General features: G+C 47.2%; 1 protein-coding gene across 2 annotated transcripts in view; it reads right to left on the reverse strand.

Annotated features, from left to right (window-relative positions):
* NSMAF (neutral sphingomyelinase activation associated factor) overlaps positions 1–24664 on the reverse strand; it is a 2198666-nt gene that overhangs the window by 1950069 nt on the left and 223933 nt on the right. For both annotated transcript variants that reach the window (XM_069621092.1, XM_069621093.1), the window contains exon 5: positions 1529–1559. In XM_069621092.1, coding sequence (XP_069477193.1) covers positions 1529–1559 — 31 coding nt within the window. The remainder of the gene's footprint in view (positions 1–1528; positions 1560–24664) is intronic.

Below are 24664 nucleotides of genomic sequence, written 5' to 3' on the forward strand. Positions count from 1 at the left end.
CTCCTAGGATTTTTCTTTTAGGTGGAGGTGACATGATTTCATCTCCTAGTTTAAAAGAACTAGACGCTTGACTAAGTTTACTCAGGGCATGTAGGCTACCTACAATCATTGACGACTTGTTATTCAAGAGCTTATAAAAAAGAATGTATAAGCAGGTCTTTCCTTTTCTTAATTCAACATAAAAATGCAGGATAAGTTAAAGTCAATGGGGGTCATTTTTGACTCCTCCTAAAATATGGATGTGAAGGCAAACATCATAATGTGTTCATTTAGATACTATTTAATGCGATTGCGCCAAGCTCACTTGTTCTTGTCAGAAGCCAATTGTGCGGTTGTAGCCGAGAAATCATTGGTGCAAAACTGGACTATTCAAATGTGCTTTTGCTTGGGGCCAACCAGCCTATTTTACAGAGATTACAGGTTCTTCAGAATACAGCTGCAAGGATTGTAGCAAACAAGGATTGTGCGTACCATATCTCACCTATATCTGCAAAAATAATTAGGCCTTCAGTCAGAGCTCACATCGTTTTTAATGCTTTAACTTTGGCACATAAGGCCTTATCTGGATCCATAGCTTCCTACCTCAAAGGCAAGGTGAAATGGCATATGCCAAGCAGAACTTTACACAGCCAACCTAGGGTTTCATTGTCGCCCCTAGGCAGAAACAGACCTGAACCATGGGACTTTCAACACCAAATGGTTAAGCACTGGAATCCTCCGCCAGGAGAAATGCACAGAACGGTTCTACATCTTTTCACAGAATGTATTTTATTGCACTTTCGGCCTGCATTTTGATTTACCTGAATTTGACCCTTTTTATTTTGGTAATGGGGGGGGGTGAGTCCCCCTTCATGCCTCTTCTAGCCCAGCTCCCATCCCCCTACTCCCAATCCCACTACATACACAGACAACGACCAAAAGAGCACAAATTGTAGAATTTGAAAAGAAAAGTCTTTCAAAACACACATTACACACAACACTAATGATCTTTTTGTGTTTCTGACATGCTTGAAAACTACTCTTTTCAAGAAAAGTAAAAATCTCTATTACTGCTTTACATTTGGGGGTACATCCCCTAAGGCAGCGCTTTGATAACCGTTATGGGTCATTTAGTGCTATATAAATCACCAAATCAGGCGATAAAGCAGCCCCATTAGTGGGGATGATCAGGTAGTTTATTTCAGCTCAGTACTCTTACCTTTCAACCTTGCAAAAAGATCTCTTAGACGCCTTCATCACAACGGAAGAGGAAATTAAATTGTGCATCGTGTAGGCCAACATCTCTAATCAACATCGACACCAAGATTTTCACTAAAACGTTGGCACTCAGATTGGAAAATATTATGCTTCAATAAATGGGGGATGGATAAATCACGTTGCATCCAAATTAGGCACAGATTTCAGGGAATAGTAAGTAAAATATGGTTTGGTCCAGTAACCAGGTTACCCTTTGTGGTTAGTATTAAAACCGTTTATAAGACATTACTGTGTTTCATAAATTTGATAATGGCATAGAAGCCTTTCTTACCTGACTGAAGACGACAGAGAACAAACCATGCCTGAAAAGGGGAATAACATTAGGTTAAAAAAGGTAAATGACTATAATAACGCTGATAAGACTAGTATGAAATACAAATACCATGGTACGTTGCCATGCAAAACAGTTATATTTAACACAACAGGCTTCGCAGTGAGCCATGAAAAAGTAGGTGGCATACACTAGTGAATTATAAAAGCAAACAGCCAGTGATCGTATGTGTGCATGTGGTGGGGGATTGAGTGGGAATGCTTTGGGTGAAAGGAAGGCGGGGAGCAAGGAGGAAAGGAGGGCTCGGGCTACAAGGGGGTAAAACTCCCCAAATTATAAGAAAACCTGTCAGCGCGGGAGGGGCAGGGGGTGCGGTCGGGTAGGAGAATGGCTTGCCTGGAAGGCTGGGGTTGTGAAGCCCCTCTGGCCTGTGCCATTTTCTAATTTTTGAGGGCTGCATAAAATCTACCGAAAAGTCTTTGGCCCGTCTTCACAGAGCGTTTTCCCATTGGGTTTTGCCATTATAAAACACTTCCATGAATTATGCCCTAAATGTGTGGCCTTCAAAAAGGGGAAAACATCCCATAGAACCGAGTCGAAAGGCTTGTTGTCTCACGGCTGCTGTAATCCTCCATCTGACACTTACCTGAAGTGTAAAAATGATAGGGTGAGTTTTAATTTTATGCAATGCTATATAATGCAAGACAAATAACTGATAACTCTTGGTTTATCAAATTCAATGGTACATCTGACTAACCACTAGGTGACTTAACAGAGATGGGATATGCCAAGTCTACTCTTACTGACCATCTGGGATGATATGCTCAAACATGAATACAGCACATGCATATAATATAGTCATTGCACATTATTAAAACAAAGAATGAAAAAATGGGTTTATAAAAGTTTTGCATTTTTTTTAAACATATGTTTATTAGTTTTATAAATCAACATGTCAAACAGTAAAAAAAAAAACAACAAAAAAAAATGAAAAACTCCCCCCCCCCCCACACCTCAGGGCACACGTAACTGTCTATTTGGGGACTTTTCTTTTATGCATTGAAGATGTCCGTTACTTTAATGTTATGGGGGCACCACTGAGCCATGAAGTCTGATCGAAGATATTCCAGAATCCCATCCCATTCCTTTGCAAACTCGTCCCTTGTGCCCTGAATCGTGTGGGTGATTTTTTTCCATCGTTATTTGGGCCCATACTTTTTGTAACCAAGTGAAAGTCAGTGGGGTGTCTTTATTTTTCTAGTTCTGGGCGATGGTTGACCATGCTGCTATGAGAAGCCCCATAAAGCCTCTCCACTGAGTCTTTTTATACTTTCTTGCGGTTTGGTCTCATATTCCACATAGCCATACTTCCACTCCCATCTGCCTCACCTCTGGAAATATCTTTCCCATCTCTCCCATTACCTCCTCTCCCAAAACGGTTTTATCTTTTTACAATCCCACCAAATGTGTCTCCATGTCCCCACCTCTTCACATCCTCTCCAACATTTATTAGATGTTTTGGGAAACATAGTATGCAGTCTTTCTGGGGTGTAGTGCCATTGTGTCATTATTTTGATCCACATTTCTCTTGTCTGTGCCGAGCGCGTCAACTTGGGGGATCTGTTTCCATAGGTCCTCCCACTGAATTCTTGTCGGATGTTCCCCTAGCGTTCTATCCCACTTAGTCATGTATGCCCACTTGATTTGTTCCTCCTGTGAGTTTATGAATGAGTAGAGTGTCGAAACCCATTTCTTCGCCCCAGTGTTGGAGATGACATATTTCTCAAATGGCGTAAGGCTCCTTGTTGCCTATTCAGTAATGTTCGGGGATTTTAGCCAGTGTTTAAGTTGCTCGTACCTGTATTTATCTCTTTGGGAGAGTGATGAGGTTGAGTAGCATGAGGCAAGTGGTCTGATTTCGTTGTCTATGAACATTTCCCCTATCTTCGTTATTCCTGCATCTTCCCAGTTTTCATACGCCCCACATTCCATAACTGGTGGAAATTGAGGATTCCTGCAAATGGGTGTGAAGGGGCCTAGCGTAGTGGTCATGATGCATTTCTGTGTTTGGCAGTTCCAGGCTTCCAAAGTGGTCTTCTTAATTTCGCTTATTTCTACGTTAGGGTGTCTATGTTGTTTCTGTTTCCAGAGTAATTCCACTAGTGGTGTCCTTGCAACTGCCCTGTCTTGTTTCGGCCAAATCTGCTGCGGGTTTACCCCCATCCATTCCCTAAGGACCTTTAATTGCGCCGCCTGAAAATATTTCTTGAAGTGGGGAAGCGCCATACCCTCCTCTCTTGTTGGCGTGTGAGGATCACCGTAGCAATTCTCGGGGTCTTCCCTTTCCATATGAAGGATGAAATCGCTCTTGATAAAGTTTTAAAAAAGGTATGGGGGACACCTATTGGGAGAGCCTGGAAATAGTATAGTATCCTTGCGAGGATGGTCATTTTAACTGATTGTATTCTGCCCCACCAAGAAATCAGTAATGGATTCCATCTTTCTGGGTCTCTACGAATGTTTGCTAGGAGTTGCGGGTAGTTTTCCCCATATAGCTGCCCTATTTTGTGGGTTATTCTTACACCTAGATATTTAATACCCTGTCCTGCAATCTTAAGCCCCAATAAGTCGGCTTCCCTTTCTATCTTTGCCCTATCCCCCGCCAATATTAGGATTTCTGACTTTTTCCTGTTAATCTCTAGTCCCGATATGGCTCCAAAGTCTTCTAATTCCCTAACCACTGCTGGTAGTGTCGTCTCTGGTTCTTCTAAGGTTATCAGCATGTCGTCAGCATATGCCATTACCTTGTGTTGCGTTCCTGCCATTTCAATCCCTTTGATATCCCTTTCTTTTTATTAAGAAGGGTTCTAAGAAGATCGCATATAATAATGGGGAGAACGGGCAGCCTTGCTTTGTTCCCCTGGATATTCTTATCCTATTTGTGACCTCTCCATTGACTGCGACTCTACTGGATGGGGAGTTGTAATTCGCCCTCATCCTAGCTATATATTGTTCCCCAAATCCCATACAGGTTAAGACGTTAAATAACATTGGCCATTCTACTCGGTCAAAAGCCTTCTCGGCATCTACTGATAGTAATATCGCTGGTGAGTTTGTTATGCCAATTTTTTCCACTAGGTGGATAAGCCTTCTGAGATTGTCATGGGTTTGTCTACCCGGGATGAAGCTTGAGTGGTCCAAGTTAATTAATTTTGGAAGGAGCGGGGATAGTCTCGCTGCTAAGATCTTTGTATATATTTTTGCGTCCAGGTTAATCAGGGATAAGGGCCTACATGACTCTGGGTATGTCGGGTCTTTCCCTGCTTTATGGAAAACGAACACCTTTGCCTCGTTCATTGTGGGTGTCACGTTGCCGCTATCTTTGAATGAGTTTAGGAGCCTAGTGAGAACTGGGATTAGTTGGTCTGCATATTTTTTATAGAATGGGGCCGTGAAGCCATCTGGGCCGGGTGCTTTATTCACAGGGAGTTCTGCTATTGCTTTTTTAACTTCCTCTTCACTAATTGGGTTCTCGAGGGCCAATCTCTCTTCCTCTGATATTCGTGGGATGGGAAGGGATTTAAGATAAGAGTCCTGTGCCTCCACGTCCGGGAGGACCGAGGAGTATAGCTTTTGATAGTATTCTCTAAATGATTCCCCAATATCTAGAGTGCGTGTCTGTAATTCGCCTTTAGTGTTTCGTAAGGCCTTGATGGACATTGCTTTCTGCTTTGCGTGAAGTTGTCTAGCTAGGAGTCTATCAGCTTTGTTTGCTTTTATGTAGTATCTCTGCCTTAGGTAAATTAAGTTTCTTTCTGCACCTTTTGCGTGCAATTGCTCAAGTTGGCCCTGTGTGTGTTTCAGCGATTTCTTTAATGCCCCTGTGGGGTGGGTCAAGATTTTCTCTTGTAGTTCTGTTATTGCCTTTTCCAGTTCCTTTTCCCACATGAATCTCTGATTCTCCCTAGTGACCTTCAACACTATGATCTTCCCGTGTATAACTGCTTTGAACGCATCCAAGACTGTACCCAAGGAAACCTCCCCAGTGTCGTTATGTGTAAAGTATTCTTCTATCATTCCTTTTATGGTTTCCCCCGTTATTGGGTCTTGGATTACATCCTGGGGCAGCTTCCACCTCCATAATCCGTTTGTTTTCCCCTGGAGCTTCAGGTCGAGCCATAATGGTGCATGGTCCGAGAGTGCAATCGCTCCCCGTTCTATCCCTTGTATTATTCCCATAAGACCCACTGATGCCCAAAAGTAGTCTATTCTTGACATGGAATTATGTACATGCGAGAAGTATGTGTACCCCCTTTGTTCCCCTTTCAGTTCCCTCCACACATTGTTTAAGGCTAAGCAATCCATCTGTTGTCTAAGGCGTTTTGAAGGTGCTCCCTGGCCTAGGGTGTTCCCAGTGCTTCTGTCTAGTTGTGGGTTCCATGCCAAGTTGAAGTCACCTCCCAGGATCACATCCCCCTTTGCAAAGTCTTCTAGTTTCCCCAAGACGTCCCTGAGGAAGCCATCCTGCCCCATGTTAGGTGCATAAATCGATTATAGAGTAATGCGAAGTCCTATCTCCACATTGGCTAGCACATATATCCCTTCTTTATCCGTTAGTGTCCACCAGCTTCGCATCTCCCCCTTCCCTTATTGCTATCAACACCCCCGCTTTTCTTTCGGAAGAGGTTGCTTGTGCCCAAATATTGTACCCCCTAAGACGAATTTTCTGTTTGTCCCTCGTCCTAATATGTGTTTCCTGGAGCAATATTATATCAGCTCTCTCCCTCTTAAGCAGTTTCTCCAGTTTCACCCTTTTTGTGGGATGATTCATGCCCCTGATGTTATAGCTCAAAATACGTACCTTCCCCATTTGTTACGTATTCATGCAAAGTTCTTGGGTCCCCTTCCTTGCCAAGTTTTTCATATGTCCAGCCCCTCACCCTCCCTCCCTTCCCCTTTAACGAGCCCCCCCAACCAATAACTTTAACCCAAACAGCAACTTGCCCCCGAGTTGGGCGAGGGTTCCTAATGTCGCTAGGGCGTTGCGCCCTTCGCTCCCTGCCCACCTTACCCTCGGGGAGTAATTTTGTAGGGGATCCTTAACCCCACATTCTCATCGGTCCTTACCGGGTTCCAATACTGTGGGTTCTACCCGGACCGCCATCTTCATATGAGTAGTGGCTTTCCCTTCCTTAACATCCCCCCCTGCGGGGATCTTAATTAGGTGTTGTTGCGTTTCTGTCCATAATGTTCATTACCCCTTGTTTCTGTCATCGTGGATTCCTCCCGTTCTCCCTTCCTGTGTTTGTCCTCCTATATTTTACTGTTTCCCAGCCTCTCGGCTTTCTCACTTGATCACCCCTTGTTTTTGGTTCCTCCCGGTCCTCCTCTTCTTCCTGGAGTCCCATCATGTTGAGGCCCTCCTCCCATGTGGTCACTCTTCCCTGCTTCCCTTCCCAAGTGAAGATTATCCCAAATGGGAAGGTCCATTTGTAGCGAATCTGTTTCGCCACCAGCGCCTTGACCAGCGGGGCCATAGCTCTTCTTTTTTGTAGGGTTACCAGGGCTAAATCCTGATATAGTTGTACGTCTTGTCCGTTCATTCTGATATGTTTCATTTCTCTAGCCCTCCTTAGCATCTGTTCTTTCTGTGGGTAGGAGGAGAGCCCTGCCAGTACATCCCTTTGTCTCTCACCCGGGCGCCTGTCCTTTTCGGTCCAACCCTATGGACTCTGTCTATCCCAATTTCTTCTATCTCTTGGGCACCCAGGACATCTCTAAAGACTTCCTTCACTGCCATTTTTAGGTCTTTATCCAGAACGGATTCCGCCATGTTTTTGATGCGTATGTTCGACCTTCTGGAGCGGTTTTCCAGATCCTCGCACTGAATTTCCAGGTTGTGAGTAAGCCTGACCAGCTGTTCTTGTGTTTCACTGACCTGTTGCATTTCTTCCTCGGAGTGCTGGAATGATCTCTCTATTATGTCCATTCTCTCTTCTAGTTTGGCCATGTCTAATTTCAAGTCCTGCACCACTTGCTTCATGTCGGCTTTCATAGTTGTAAACTGCCCCTGTACTGTAGCCATGAATGTTTCTTGCAGGTCCCGAAACCAAGTTTGCATATCTGCTCTTGTGGGTGGTTGTTGTTGGAGGGTAGGAGTGTCGCTTTCCCCACGGGGATCCTCCTGGGTTTTACCTCTATGATGTGTTGAGCCCTCCGTCGACCACATTTGTAGGATGTTTGCGTCTTGTTTCGAGGGTTGTGGTGTTTGTTGCGTGGCGTTAGACTCCCTTTAGCTCTTGACATCTTATTTTGCTTTTTCTGGGGTGGTGGCAGATTTTTTAGTGTCCTCCTGTGGTGGTGATGCAATGTGCTTGGCGACCCGTTGCTTAGATTGCTCTAAGTTGTGAATGTGATCCTGCCCCCATAGGAGTCCGGTCTCGTATATTCTGTTGTATCCCGTCCACCCCGTATCGTCCTGTATCCTGTGCGTCTGTTATAACCGGGGTGTCCTGCTCCTTGAGTTCCCCCTTGTATGTTCCTCTTGTTCCCTTCTCTTTCCTCTCCTCCCCCAGGGCAAGGTTCACAGTGTTGGGTTCCGTTTGTGCGTGGGGGGGCGAGAATCTCTTAAGTGGATACCACTTCTTGCCTGTGGGGTTAGTTGGTAGGAGTAGCAAGTTTTTCGGGGTGTTGTTCCGGGGGGGATTAAATTCCCTACGCTTTTCCCCTTTGGCTTGTTCGCCCATTTCGTGACCTTCCCTCCGCCTGGGAGGTGGGGGGGGTTCCTTTGGAGGGCTTTGTTTAATTAGTGGGTGATTTTTGGCAGGTTCTCTGTATCGTTAGTTCTTTAATCGTTATAAATGTCCCTCATTCTTGCTTAACCCCCCCCCCCCCCCGAGGGTGTTTTCGCCTTGTCCGTATGTGTTGGGGGCCCGCTGGGGGACTTCTTTGCCCGTTCCCTCCACTCCTTGCCAGGACGGACTCACCTCTTTTATGGAGTTGGAGGATCCACAGGACGGCCCCCGCTTGAGGGTCTGAGCGGTCCGCCCTTAGTGCCGCCATCTTTGTAGGCCGCTCCCCGTCATCACCGCTCCCCCCTCCCACCGGCAGCTTGTGGTTCCTCTTCTTGGCAGCCTTCGCGCGTCTCCTCCCGCCTGGCTGCTCCGCTGATTGCGCGGCTCTTCGGCGCCGTCAGCTTGGGCCACCGCAGGGGTGGGGGAGGGGCAGTCCCGCTCCGCCGGCGCTCTCGTGTCCCAGTGTTCGGGACCTTCTACTCCTCGTCCTGCAGGGATGAGGGCCCCCAGTCTTTCACCCTTTCAAGTAGGGGCGTCGTCCACTTCCCGACCTCACTCCTGCGCTCCGACGGCCGAGAGTGCTTCTGTCTCCCGCTGTGGGGGGAGAGGCCGCCACGCTGGTTTTCAGCTCCCGTTCCGTTGTGGGGAGCAGTGAATCTGCGTCGCTATCCTTGGGGGGGGCGGGGGGGTTTCTGGTTGCAGCGGGGGAATACCGCTACTTCGGCCACTTCAGCTGCATAATTTGTGCTGTTGTATTTGGCGTCCCGGGCGGAGCGCAACTCAGATGCGACTCCTCTCCCCGGCGGCCATCTTGGAATCCTCAAAGTTTTGCATTTTAATAATTAGAAGAAAACCGATTAACATGCTCAATCACTGGATGAATGCTTCCATTGCTAAATTTAGAACTGCTATTATAATTAAGGGTACAGCATGCCCCCTTAAAAGTTGCACACCTGTAGATCATTATAAGAATGGTTGTACAGTAGCTGTAATTTCTTCTCCCTCATTTATATTCCTCTTAACATGCACTGCCATTTTGAACAAATGCTCCCCGTCTTGAAGTTAGCGGGAAAAAAAAAAACTTAAGACCTTCTCGACTTGCAAGTGATAAAAGTAGCAAACTCAACCACCTTAGAAACACAGTAACAGAAATATTATTTTAGCTTTTTTACTTTCTGAAAAGTCTCTGGAGGTTTTTGGTTCAATAAGTGTGGAAGCAGCATCCTGCGCAGTTTGTAGTTTACTAGGTCTAAGTAGGCGTCTCTTTTGTTATATTGATGTGATAGGGCAGAACTATGGATGGTGTTATTTCACATGGCTAACCTTAGTATTTTCTAATTTCTTCTTTTGCCAACCTTATCTACGAGGATAGTTTATGGGCTATAATCTCTACGAGATTACAAGGTGCTTTTGGACCTCTCTTCCGCCTTTGATCTTGAATCAAATGAATTCATCAATGAATGTCTTCTTTTCTTGGCCCTCGATCCGCTAGAATGTTTGGTGGGGAAGCCCACCGCTAGAATGTTTAGTGGGGAAGCCCAGTCTAGGCCCGCTCCTATATCATGTGGTGTTCCTCAAGGGTCGTGTATTTCACCTTCCCCGTTTAACATTTACATTATTCTCCTTCTGAGATTGTTAGACGACCTGGGTGTCCAATACACCAACTATGCTGAAGACACTCAGGCCGTTATGAAACTCACTGGGCAGTATGCTGCGGACCTCAGTGATCTTAATAAAATCTACAGCGCTATCCATGAGTGGATGGCCATTAACTCTTTAGCACTAAACACAACGAACCTCTCATTGTGGCCACTGCCCCAAAGCTCAAATCCCTACCCCGGGAATATGATAGCTTCACCATATTCAATACGGTCATTCCTGTGGCAAAAAAGGTGAAAACTCTCAGCATCATTCTTGATTCCGAGCCAACAATGAAGCAGCACATCGCGCAAGTTTGGAGCACTTGTGGCCTTGTTAATAAATTGCTCAGTAATATGCAGCCTTTTGTGAAGCAAGAGAATGCCGCCATCCTTGCTACGCTCTCGTAAACTCTCTCCTGGATTATTGTAATAGTCTCCTGAGTAGCTGCTCTCAGACCACTCTGTCCTCTCTGTCAGTTTCCCAGAATGGTGCGGTTCGTGCTATTCCTTGCCTTTCTAAACGTGCTCATGTTACAGCCGCAAGATGTGACCTACATTTGCTTCTAGTTAAGTATAGAGTGACTCATGAGCTCCTCAACTTGAGTCATAAATGTATCCTTAACACGGCTCCCAAATATCTTTCTGCTCGCCTCCATCACTATACTCCATCATGTTCTCTCAGATCCAAGAAACCAACTGAGACTCGTACAGCCCCGTTTCAGACTGGCAAACACAGGTAGCCGTAGCTTTGATGTACTAAGCCCTACTGCATGGAATTTACTCCCGATTACCCTTAGAACCATTAATACGAACATTGATTTAAAAAAAGGGTTGAAGACTTCTTTTTAACCGATCGCCTGATTAAGTATTGGGCTTAATGCTGTCTCCCCCTATGCAACCTTGGCCTAAACATTTGTGTTATCTATCTGAGTCAGTTCTGTCATTCGTCTTGTGTGCGCCCTGAGGCCTGCGGGCATGTGGTGCGGTATACAAAAATTCAAATAAATAAAACCCTGGGACCGGAGGAATCAAGATGCCCACCGGACTGAGGGCACAGAGTGAGAAGCTCCCGGCCCCTGGGGGCCTAGTACAGTAAAGCAGCGAATAAGGCACCCTCACCCTAAACATCAGAAGGAGAAGAAGGGTCCTATGGCGAGATAGCAACTGCTTGCCGCTATGAAACAATAGGACACCACCAACACAACATGGTGGCGGTCCAGAGTACGAACATCGGGGCAGACCAACCCGTTAAACTGATCTCCCCTTCAGTGGGGACCCTATGTGGCTGAGGAGGTGATGTGGAGACTCCGTAGCCCATCAAGTGATGAAGCGAGCTGGCACCAGGACAGGGGAACTGCTTGCATCCCAGCGCCAGTGAGTGCGCAGCAGTGGTGAGGTGGAGCACAATCCCCCCCCCGAGGCGGGCCAGGAGGTGCCGGTAAAACAAGCAGCGTCTGGGGCAAGGCAGACAAAGTAACAGTCAATCCGACTCAGCGGGGTGCTGAGGGAGTGCAGCCCCGACCCCTCTGGTAGATCACAGCCGAGGTTGGGGGCCTGTGGCGGCAAGGGCCCAGTGAGGCAGGAGCAGGCCTAATCTCCAGGAAGGACACATAGGGAGCATGCCACAGGGGCAGTGCTCAGGACTAGCGTGAGCAGCAAGGGCCCCTACACCTATAAGAAGACCAGACCAGAACCCAGATGTGCCCTCCTGGAGTAGTGAGGGGGTGCTTTGACGCAGCCACTGGGGCCCTGGAGTGGGCGGTGTGGCCTTGGAGTGGGGCGTTAATCTGTCAGTAGAGGTGGCCATGTTATAAGGTCTCGGAGTTTGAGCAGCACAACACACGTGGCGGGCCTTGTGAAGATGGCGGACTGATTCTAAGCAAGCAGCGAGGAAAGCACAGAAGGTGAAGAGCCCGGGTTGTGACCTCAAGCATTCAGTCTGGTCTCCGGAGGGGGGACAGCCTGCAGGCACTTTGGGAAGTGCTGTGGGGGGACAGAGGCCCCACCAGCCTCTGGATGTCTAGAAACAGGAATAAGGACATGATGCCCACCACCAAAACAGCAAAGAAGGCCCAGGAGGGCAACCTACAGAAGCTGTGGAGGAGGGATGGGGAGGCCATGTTACCCAGTGAGCAGGGATTCCCCCCACTCTGCTGCCGACCAGGTAAAAGACCAAGGGTTACCCAAGGAGGTCTTCCAACAGTTCTTTCAGGAACTTAGTGAGAAGATTACTGAGATGCTGCAGACACAACTGAGTATTATAAAGGCAGAGCTATCTCAATCTTTGCAGGAGGTAAAAAGCGACCTTGTGGCTCTGGAGGAGAGAACAGAGACGCTGTTGAGAATGCCCTACAAGAAGTAGCAGAGGATAGCAGGAAGATCGACACTGTGGATGAAGAAATAGTGAGGGTCACGCAAAACCTAGAAATCCAGAGTGAGGACCTGGAAAACCGCTGGAGGCGATCCAATATACGCATAAAAGGGCTGTCTGAGGGAGTGGCTGCCAAGGGCATAAGAGACCTCCTAGAAAGGGAGAACAGGGATGACATACAGCTGGATCGCATACACCGAGTGGGGCCCAAGAGAGGAGAGCCAGGGGAAAGGCTGCAGGATGTGGTTGTGGCGCTGCAGCAACATATGCAGACAGAGCAGATCCTAATGCGCCCCCCCCAGAGGACAGGCCCCCTCAAGATAAATGGGTCCAAAATTCAGTTGGACCAAGACTTGGCACAGCCCACCCTGGTGAAAAGAAGATGGCGCTGGTGGTCAGGGAGCTGGTGATGATGGCACAGGTGAAATACAAGTGGACTTTCCCCTTTTGCCTTCTAATCTTCTGTGAGGGGAGGCAACACTGCGTAACAACATGTGAGAAAGGTGTGAGGATCCTGCAACGTGAGATGAGACCTGTGAGGGAGCCAATCAAGTGGAAGCTGTGGGAGTGGATAACAGTCACGTCAATAAGGCCACAAGAAGAGGGATCCAAGTGGCCCTGACAAGCGGGCGGACCATGGGGTTGCGCCTGTGGGGGAACCCGTGAGATTTCCACAGAGTGTTCCATGAAGTTAGACCAAGTGCAGTGTCGTTGGTCCGAACAGGGGACCGCCAGGGCGGGGGAGGGGTGGGAAGAGAACGTGTTGGTGGCTCACAAGGGGTGGGGGAGGGAGTTAACGTCTTGGTTTTGTTCCATGGGTCGTAGAGGACACGAACAGTTTTCCTCTGGGTTGGTAAGTAGGCTCAATTCCCATGGTCTGTTGCCTGGGGTATTGGTAGGATGGTTGAGCTGGACCGGAGGGAGGCAAACGGGGGGCAGGTAGTGAAGAGGGAAGTCTGAGGGAGGAAGCGGACCTCTGATTTACAAGGTGACCTAGGCCCAATGGGGGAGACCGCAAGAAAGATCCGAATTAGGATCAACGAACATAAATCCTGCATCAAGAATCTGAATATGACCTCTGCAGTGGCCAGGAAAAGGCCATTGCATAGCCCAACTGAGATTTCAGGTATTAGAGATGATCAAGACAAGGGGTCACAAAGATATTAAGAAAAGAAGAGCACAGCACGAAGCATATTGGATCGCCCGACTTGACGTGCTTACACCAAATGGGATGAACGAAGAGTGGGACCTTAACTTCTTTTTGTAATTGCCCTTTGAACACTGTAAACATTTGGTCACTAACTCACACAAAAAGATGAATGAAGATTGAATGAAGGGAACTAAAACATGGTATCATAATGGGAATACTGACTTTGAGCATATACACTGAACGCTCATAACGATAATTCAATATGGATAAGTACACGTAATTGCTATGTTCATGAGTATTGTCAATGTATTATTGATAGTCATGCTAGATGAATTTGATACTGTTGTTTACAGAAGTATGTCATCAACATCAATGATATGTATGCTTCATGGACATGAATTCCCACTGAACATATAACCATTCACCTATGCATCTTGTCACTATACCAGTCCCATGCATGGCAGAATGCAAGTTAATCTCAATGCATCACATAATGAGTTATAGCTCCTGCATTTTCTTTGATCAGGCACATGAATTTACACTGAATGCATAATCCCTTGTATATACATCATGTCACTATACCAGTTCCATGCACGCTAGAGGCACATTAATTTTGACGCATCACATAAGGAGTTATATCTCACGCATTTTTATGGTTGCGACCGTTTGGAATCGGTTTATGTATGATAACCGACTACCATATGTAGAGCAATAATAAAGTGCTACATTATTGTGGTTTTCGACAATTATATTGAAGGATTGCCTTTTTCAAGATAAGATGACAAACACATTGACAGAGATAACGCACTCCCGACTCACACGTGTAACTACTAATAGGATAATCTGACCACTTTCCCCCGTTCCATTGCGCACTTTAAGATGGCCGCCAGCATTCACACTTATTCAACCACGAGCCATGGGTGCAGCGCACCTATTGACACGCACCATAGACAATGTTACCATAGCAATGCTCAGTTTACTTTAACTACCTCGAGTTAGAACGCTCGCATCGGAGCGCTGCAGCGAGGAATCCGACATGAGCAGATACGCTCACGCAACGGTAGGGACAAAGATGCCATTTGGGTAGCTATAAAACAATGTGTTTTGATTAACTCATTTATTTCTTACAGACTGCTAGTTTTTACGGCCACAGCAGGTCGAGCAAGGATTGCTCAGTATGAGTCCTGCAGGTCAGATTATAGTAGAAGGAACACGGAAGCATGTACATGCAGTCCTAGATTGAATCTCACTATGGGGAACCCACTGGCCACTAACGAGAACTAGGTTGGACAGTAGTATTATGACAGAGTCCTGATAGCAAAGGAATACACACTGTCTAGACTCCTCCTCTTTGCATGTTAGAAAAGATATTAGGCATTACATATGTCCATATATTGGGATTGAACAACAGTATATGAAAGTATGTATACAGACCGCACTTCTCCCTTTCTTGCATGACAGAAACAAATCCAGTGACAGAATATTGAGATTGATCCACAGTTATCATTATAAGCTTATTTGGCAGACATGCTGTTTTATTTTATTTTCCCTGTTTTCTCTATGTTGTCTATTCTATGGTTACTGTTTGCGTATGTCTTGGGCCTAATGTGCAATTATTATTTTGTTTTTCAAATATATTTTGTTTAAGTTTTATAATACAATAGTGAAACATTCTTAACACTGCCACCTGCAGTGTGCACAATAGTCACAGCATAACATTCTAACATCTACCCTCACACCCCACCCAAATCCCACCCCCCCTGTCTGCCTGCAAAACACTTTTCCACTCCCCTTAAGTCACTTACATAAGTGGAACCACCTTTCCTATCAATGTGAGCCATCCATCTCCCCACCGTCCGTAGCCTCCCCAGTGTACAAGGTTTGTACCAAAGTTTACCATTCCTTAACTCCCATTACGATCTCTACCCTGCTGCCCCTCGTCGCCTCCCTCCAGACCTCAGTTTCGGCCAATGCCCACTTCTTCAGGTCTCGCCACCATTCCTCTATATCAGGTCCCTTAAGGGATTTCCATGCCATGGTGAGCCTGCGTTTGGCCAGGAAACACCAGGTCTTTCATTTTACTGATCTGTTTTGCTTTTTTTGGGACGTGGAAAGCGGCCCGACAGGCATGCCTCCAGTGCGTTACCATCCAGCTGCAACCCTCCCTTATTCAATCTGCCCGCCACCTCCTGCCAGTATCGTCCCACCACCGGACATGCCCAAAACATATGTAGTATCCCCGCCTATACCGCTTTGCACCTGGGGAACACCTGCGCCCAGGAGTTTAGAGATCCTCTGTGGCGTCATGTATGCCCTGTGTGTTGTTGGTAGTTGTAGGAGATGCAGTCTCGAATTTCATGATACCCTCTTATGGTATCTCAGTATCTCCCTCCGTAGACCACCCAATCCTGCTCAACCGCCTGACCCAAACTGGTATTTCAGGCCAGGTGCTGACTTGGTTTGCCTCGTTCCTGGCCAACAGAACCCAAACTCTATCTCTCCCTCCTTTTCTCTCTGGTTTATTCACTCTCGGCTGTGGTGTTCCCCAGGGATCTGCCTTGTCTCCAATTCTCTTCAATATCTACATCTGGCCTCTTGTTGCCTCATCTGCTCCTTCAGCATCAGGTGCTATTCGTATGCCGATGACACACAGATCCTGATCCGGTTAGATCAGGATCAGGCCGAGGCGTCGCAGTGCCTGTCACGGTGCGTGACTGCCGTGGGGGCTTGGATGAACCACAATTGGCTGAAGTTGAATGGAGACAAGATGGAGGTGCTGGTGGTGGGCTCTCCCCTGACCCTTCGCTTTGGGTGTCTTCTTTCTGGCCTCTTTCCCTTGGCTCCCTTCCTCTCCCTACTGAGAAGGTGAAGAATGTAAGCGTCGTGATGACCGCATCCCTGTCGATGGACTCACAGGTGGCAGCAGTCTGTCAGTCTGGCCACTATCACCTAAAAATTCTAAAAGAGGTTTTGCCATTTGTCCCTGCTTACCTTCGTCCGCAGTGGTGGCAGCCTTACCACTAAGCTGGCTAGACTACTGCAACCCCTTCTATCTGGCCTAACCTAGTTAGGCCGCGTTGGCTTAGTCCAGCGGCTTCAGCGCTTGCAGAACATAGCTGCCTGGGTGGCAACTGGCTCCCGTTATGGAGCTCACATTTCCCCGGTCTTGCGTTCCCTCCACTGGCTGCCTGTCAAACAGTGCATTGCTTTCAAGGCCCTTTGCTTGGTGCACCGCGTCCTGCATAATCAAGGACCAGAATATCTTTGTGATAAGTTCACTCGCTACTGCCCTATATTACCATTAAGATCGGCAGGTGCTAGTCCGCTTGTAGTTCCATCCTTCCGGCGCGCTCGCATCGGAGGTAGGGTTTTTTCAGCGACTTCGGCACAGCTATGGAACAGTCCCCCGCCAGCTATGAAAACTCTTTCTAATCATTCGGCTTTTAGAAAAGCACTGAAAATCTATCTGTTTGGTTAACGAATGCTTGGGTCCTGCCTCTTCCTCTCTCTAGTGCGATGTTCCCTTGGGGCGACTGTGCGCTCTAAAAGTGCTACTAACATAACATAACTGTACATCTGTGAAGGGATCTCCCAGGTCTCCTTCCCATTTGCTTCTTATTACCAGTGGGAGGGGGACCTATTAGTCAGTAGGCACTCTATTTGTGATATGGCACGTCCACCCTCCGACATATCATACAGGGTGTCTACAATGGAATGATTCTCCTGCAGTTCGCTATGCACCATAGCCACCTGCACGTGATCTCCCTTTTAAGTGAGTCGTGTAGTAAATATTGGTCTGTGTGCAATCCTGTGTGTTCCGCCAGCTCTCCAAAGGGCATAAAGGAGGTATTTTGTAGTAAATCCCCTATTGTGGCCACCCCATGAGATTCTCAGTACGCGCATATTCCCAGTCTCATCTGTGAAGAGGTTTTTGCCACAGAGACCGGGGGAAGGGGGTAGGATCTATAATGAAAACGAGTCAGTGAGACCTAGCACGGCAAGTGCCCTCTCCCACATTCTCACTCTCAGGGACACAATATGTGACCACTGGTCTTGTGGGGCCTTTTTGATCCATACTAGTTCCTTTAATAATAGCATGCGCCGCTGGGCAGTAGCATCAATGTACTCTGAGTTGCATCATCAGCGAGCCAGTCCACCACAAATTGCAGCTGGCTGGCTACGTAGTACAATTCAAAATGTGGTGTCCTGATGCCTCCTTCCTCATATGGCCTTTGTAGTGTCGATAGCACTATCCTATTCCTCCCGTTTGACCACAGGAAATCTCTACAGATGCTATCCAGTGTCTTGAAAAAAGATCTGGGTATATGGAACGGGACATTCACAAAGAAGTGCAGTAACCTGGGCAGTACCACCATTTTCAGTAGGGCCGTCCTTCCCATCAGTGAAAGGGGTATCCTAGCCCAAAACTTAACTGAGTTTGATAACTTCTAATGCTTTAAACGTATTATGTGTATGTTCCTTTGCTGGATCATGGTACACATTCACCCTTAGGTACCTAACATAGTCGACTTGCAGCGCTCTTTGTTCTATCCTACGCAGTCCTGCAAGTGGAAACAGTGTTGACTTGTCTGTGTTAATTACAATCCCTGACAGTTTCGCAAACATTGCCAAGGCCTCAAGCAGCAGCTCTAGATTGTCTTCGGGATTCTATATATAGAACAATGTATCATCAGCGTACATTGATATCAAATGTGTGGTCCGATCTATCTCTATTCCTGCCTCAATGAATTCAGCCCTGAGGTACTGTGCTACAGGTTCCATGGCTAGGACATACATCAACGGGGATAGTGGGCAACCCTACCTCGTCCCTTTTTCCAATTCCCAAGCTACCAAAATGCATCGGCCAGTCTTCACCCTTGCCATCAGTCTTGTCTATACCAGTGGATCCACTTCATATATGATTGCCCAAAGCCAAACCAAAGCATAATTGCATATATCCAGTTCCATTGTAATGAATTGAATGCCTTCACTGTGTGTAGCGTGGCTATGGTGCACGGAAACTCCCAGAATGCTGTGCTATCGATCACGTGGTGTAACCCCTCCTCAGATTCCATGTCATGTTACGGCCTGGAACATATCCCGTTTAGGCATTTATCACCTTTTTCAATTTATTTGCAAGTATAGCTGGCAATATCTTATCCTGGTTAAGCATCGAGAGGGGTCTATATGAGCTACATTCCGTTGGAGTTTTGTGGGGTTTAAGAAGCGGCATAATGGTCTATTCCCTTAAGATGAGGGGCAGGATACCCGCCTCATACTAATCTGTGAAGGTGTTAAGCAAGTTTGGGGCCAGCTCCTGAGCATATGCCTTATAAAATGTGCTAGGCAGGCCGTCCGATCCAGGGGTTTTTCCTGTCGGCAATGTTGTAATCATACCTAGTATATCATCAAGGGTGAGCTGTTCCTCGAGGCAGTCTCTCGCTTCCTGGCTTAGCTGGGGGAGAACTATCTCTCCTAACACTTCCTCTAGATAAGCCCTCGACATCAAGGATCCCTCCTGGTAGAGAGTTTTATAAAAGTCTTGGAAAGTCTCATTAACCCCAGATTGGGTATGGCATAAGTCCCTATTATTTTATTATTTATTTGTTTATTTGTACTGCGCCGAAAGAACGCAAACAAGGAGACAAAGACAAGACAGAAAGGCAAACAGTGTTCACAAGACACTTACGGGTACCGGTACAGTTAGAGCAGTTCTTGGCCTAAGGATGAAGACGGATCACTGTGAATTTATTTGAACAGGAAGGTTTTTAACTTCTTTCGAAAGAGATGGTTGGCCTCCAGCCTAAGGCTCAGTGGCAGTTCCAGCTTACTGCTGCATGGTTCAGGAAAGCTCATCCCATGCCGTATTCTTTCTTGTAAATCATTCCTTTTATAAGACCCTGGGCTTCTGATCTTAAAGCTCGGGTGGGGTTATAGAAGGTGATATTAGATTTCAGATAAGCAGGTCCTTTTCCGTACAGGCACTTGTGTGTCAGGGTCAATGATTTAAAGTGTACACAGTCTTCGATTTTTAACCAGTGAAGATTATGTTTGGCTTCACTAATATGTTCCGTTCTTGTTTTCTGTTTGATGGTTCTGATCGGATTGTTTTGGATCAGTTGAAATTTGTGCATAATTTATTTACGGGCTCCTGCAAGGAGTGCATTTCCATAGTCCAGGCGTGATAAAATAGTAGCTCTGGCTATTGGAGTGCAGTTTTTCTCACTTAGAAATGGTTTAATTGCTTTGAGCAATCTGATATAGTAGGCACAGTTTTTACTTACGTACATTTCTTGGGCATCTGCATTCAGAGATGCTTCTAATGTCATGCCTAACGTTTTAACTTTACCCGAGACTTCAATGCAGGATTCTTTAAATGATTGGTAGTCTGGGGTGAGTTTGGCCCGCGCCTGGTTGGAGCCAAAGACCATTAACTCAGTCTTATTGCTATTAAAATACATCCAGTTAGTATCCATCCAGTCTTCTATGCTGTTATAGAGGTTGTTAATTTTAGTACTGTCCTCATCATAATTCCCACTCAGTTCCATGACCAGCTGAGTGTCATCAGCGTAGTTGGTGAAAAACACCTGGATATGATCCAACACTTTGCATAGCAATCGTATGTACAAGTTGAATAGAAGTGGAGAGAGGCTAGCGCCCTGAGGGACACTGCAGAAGATGTTGGATTCAGATGAGAATTTGTCTCCCCAGTGTACTCGGGAAATTCTGTCCGCAAGGAAGGAGGACAACCATCCTATTGCTTCCTTAGAACAGTTAGCTACTTTTCTAAGGCAAGTAGGAATAGCTGATGGTCAAGCAGGGCAAATGCTGCGCTAAGATCAAGTAGGATAAGTAGGCCAGCCTTGCCCTTGTCCATAATCCCTAACATTTTAGTCTGTAGATCAAGCACTGCTGTCTCAGTGCTATGGACAGGCCGGAAACCCGATTGTTGAGGGTGCAGGATCTCGTTACTTTCAACATATGCCTGGAGCTGTGCAGTTGAGATCTTGTCCACAACTTTCAGGGTGAAATTACAGTTCGTGATAGGTCTCAAGTTGTTAGGGTCATGTTGGTCTAAATTGGGCTTTTTTTGCAAGGGTGTAACAGTGACCTTTTTTACATTTCTTGGTACTATTTGATCTCGGAATGAGGTGTTGACTATTTTAGTGAGTAGTGGTGCAAAGACGTTGGGATTTTCAAGAATGGTTTTTGGGGGGGGTGGGGGGGGAGTTCGTTCTCTGCACAGGAGGACGGTTTCATAGATGCCAGGGTTCTCAGCATATCTTCAATGTAGATTTGCTGGAAGTGGAATTTCTTCTTGCAATCAATAGTCATTGTTGCTACAGGTTGGTTAGGTTTGTCCTTATTAGTTTGGTCGAGGGCTATTCGTTCTCTGGCTTTGGTAATTTTATTAGTGAAGGCTGCCTGTGCGTTCTCAAATTCAGTTTGGGATGGTGTAAAGGCAGTTGCTAAATGCAGAAACTCTTTGCCTCGTTGATATTTTTCTTGTAAGATTTTTCTAAATTCTTCCAGCTAATCTTATTGCAAGCAGTTGGATTCTTTAGCCATCGTGTTTCACTACACCTTTTTTCTTTTTTTGGATTATTAATTCAGTGGTAAAACATTTTTGATGTCTTGTGAGTATCGTGTGGATAGGGTACTGTTCCTCCTCCTTTTTATATAGACATGCAAACAACCAGCCAGGTTTGTCCCCCTCCTTGTGTTGCCTCTCCATATATTTAGCATAGCTGTATCCCCCCCAACCTCTCCCAAGATACCATGCATGTCTGTTTAAGCGCTATTACCTTTGTGTTCCCTCCCTATAGCTTCCCCTGGGACTGTTCCTCTATCCTCAGCCTTTTCTCCACAGAGGCCAGTTCTTTGGTGATGGTCGCCTGAATGCTGCAAACCCAGCAATGGCTGCTCCCCTAATTACTACCTTTAACGCTTCCCAAAGGGTTCCTGCGATAGTTAGGCTTCCTAAGTTGTGCGAGACGTACTCTATAATGCTGTCTCTTAAGCTGTCACAGCGGAATGGGGTTTCTTTCAGGGATTCACTTCTAAGTCTCCATGTGGGTATTGGGGCTATAGGGGGTGCATATTGCCACTTTAGGCCAAGCGGGGCATGATCAGATAAGACCTTCCCTTTGTACTGTACCATCGTAAATTAGTTGTACTGATTCTCGTTCCAGAAAAAAAAGAATCAATTTCTGTGGGCACATTGTGCGGTGTAGTCTGAATAGTGTCTGGTATCCAGATGGAGTACTCGCCACACGTCCACCAGAGCAAATGCATCTAAAAGAGTGTGTAGTGTCATAGCCAGTGGGGCCCGTTTACTATACTTAACATCTGATCTATCCAAGGACGGGTTCAATGGCAATTGAAATCCCCTCACCCCCATATGATGTTACCATCTCTGTAAGGGCCCAGCCAGTGGTATAGTGACCTGAAGAACGTGGCAGCGTTCTGATTGGGGGCATACGTGTTAACCAGACAAATGTACACATGTTCAAGGAGGCCCTGGACCACCATCCTAACCTCATCAGTTTTTATATGGGTGACTTCAAATGGCTCTGTGGGCACTATACAAATTAGGACCCCTCGGGCATAGGCTGAATATGGAGAGTCAAATACCTTTCCCCTCCATTTGTTTGCTAACAGTATTCAGCCGTGAGGCGAGCTTCCTGCAATAGTGCAATATCAATTTTGCACCTTCTTAGGTATAAATAAACTCCTTTTCACGTAAGCATTCAGCCCTCTCACATTCCAGTTAAGTACATTCACAGTTCCGGCCATAAGCTTATATTTCCGTCTGGCCGCTCACCTGTGCCCGGATTTAACATAACCACAGGCACTTGCTGCACCTCCCGTGGTGGATCCATCCAATTTACAATGCGACCCCTCTTTCTTATCATGTTAACAGGCAAGTCCCTTCCCTGTGTAACTTTCCCAACAACAAACATCAACCGGCCAGCATCCTTGTCATTGCTCAGGCAAATCCGCTTCTCGCATATCCCCCAGTAGACATACCGTGAGGTGCTGCACAGCGGGTGAGCACAAAAACTAGTGCGCCTAAAAAATAAAAATTCAAGAGGTCATGGCAGCATCAGCCGTGGGTCTGGACTTCCTTGTGTGACATGAGGCATTGACCAGTAGCATCCTGTGCTTCAGCAAGACCTTGTTCCCCATATTTCTCCAAGTAGGGCTTTCCCTCCTCATTCGCGCCTTGAAACACTTGTGTATAGGCGCGTTACAAATACCATATCATATCATATCATGGAACCCCATATGCATGCCAGTGCCAATTGGACTTCTAGAGTCCCCTTGTCAGCTACTGAGTTCACAAATCAGCAAGCTAATCCCTGACCCCATCTGGACGTCCATTGTTACAGGCTTCACTTGCGCCCCATGGCGACATCAGCTCCCTCCTCATCGCAGGGACTTAATTTTCTCCTTGTCCAGCCATGCCTGCGCCTCTTCCGGGTAGTCGAAAAACAGGGCTCTGTTCTTATATATAACTTTCAGGCGTGCAGAATACATCAGAATGTATTTCAGACCGGTAGAATGGAGCCTTGCTTTAGCCGGGAAAAGGTGTGCAAGATTCTTCTGCACCTGGAAGGTATAGTGCGGGTACACAGCTAGCTCTGCCGACACTCTCTTCAGTACCCCTCCCTGTCTGGAGCAGGCTAATATTTTTCCATGTCCTTATAGTTTAGGACCTTTGCAATTATAGATCTTGGAGGTGTCCCCGGCAGGGGGCGCCTAACCAGTGCCCTATGAGCCCTCCCAATTGTGAAGACCTGCGTAAGGTTTCCGGGCCCAATTTCCTGAAGTAACGTGTTCTCTATGTAAGTCGTAGGGGCCGAACCCTCTTCCCCTTCCAGCAGTCCTAATATGCGGATGTTGTTCCTGAGGGCCTGGCCCTCAGCCTCTTCGACTCTGTTTTCTAGTAGTCTGGCCTTCTGCTATAAGACATGAACATTGGAGCGCATCTCCTGGACCTCCGCCTTATTCTCCTTCACCTGGGATTCTAACGTGGAGGTGCGCTCCGCCAGGCTGCGCACATCCTGGCGCAGTAAACCAACGTCAATTTGCACTGCTGCAATCTGTGTCCACAGTGTCGCCGTCAAGTCCACTATGGCCTGCATCACTTGATTGTGTAGGTCCATGGGTTCACCTCCTTTCACCTGCAGGGGTCCATGTTACCGCCAGGAGCTTGTTGTATCACCTTGGCGTAGCTGTCAAGTGTTGGCTGTACTGCTTTCGGTTTAGCCGATTTGGGAGCCATTTATCCTGACTGTATCCCCATTATCTAGCTGTAATTGTTGTCCGCCTGGGCCCGCTGTAAATAAGCTTTGGCGCCCAGTTAGCAGAAGCCACCACAGCAGCTGCCAGGTTTCGCTAGCGGATGCACCCCTTGCGGGGGCAAACTTCCGTATCAAGGGGAGGAGAGGGCATTAGCATCAGCCTCACTCCTGTGGCTACTGGGCTTCCCTTATTTACTTGCCCCTTGGTCCCCCGTTTGGCACTCACTGTGCCAGGGCACCTCCTCTGTGCTTTTCCAATGTGGCTCCAGGTCTTATTCAAGCAATGGCCTGTCTGAGCCTCACCCTCCAGGGCTCCAGGACCAAAGGCATTCTCGCCCGGGTCCGTTTTTACCCCCCCCTCGCCCTTTCCCCGGCCTTCCCTCTGGCTCCAGGTACTTAGGGGGAGGACCACCAGTGTGCCTGAGCCTAAATGGCTCCTCGCTGTGTCACAGGGACCGGGGGAACAACTTCCAGTATTCACTGCTCGCTCACATGTGCTCCAGCTGTGCTACATGTTTACCGGAGTGTCAAGTCGTCCCCAAGGGACCGTGCGCGTCACTTTCCTGTACGACACCGATGTCTGGGTCCAGCTGGTAGCCTCTGTGCGCCCCCAGGGGCGCCGACTGGCAGTCTTCATCGTGCGGCTGCTCTTCCCAGTACAAAGCTGCCCGAGTGCGTTCCTCCACCTTTGAGCACACGTGACCTTGGGACACCCAGGAAAGCCGTCCCTCACTGCAGCGCAGCTCCCTCGCCAATCTTTCCTGGGCCTCACCTCTTATCTGAGGCTCTCTCGTACTGCGACCAGCTACATTAGGGAATGGCTGCCATTTTATTTTCGGAAGCAGACAGCCGTCCGTGTCTTCCGTGCCTCACT

Source organism: Ambystoma mexicanum, chromosome 5q, assembly GCF_040938575.1.
Source record: "Ambystoma mexicanum isolate Mex_15411 chromosome 5q, UKY_AmexF1_1, whole genome shotgun sequence".
Classification (NCBI taxonomy): Eukaryota; Metazoa; Chordata; class Amphibia; order Caudata; family Ambystomatidae; genus Ambystoma; species Ambystoma mexicanum.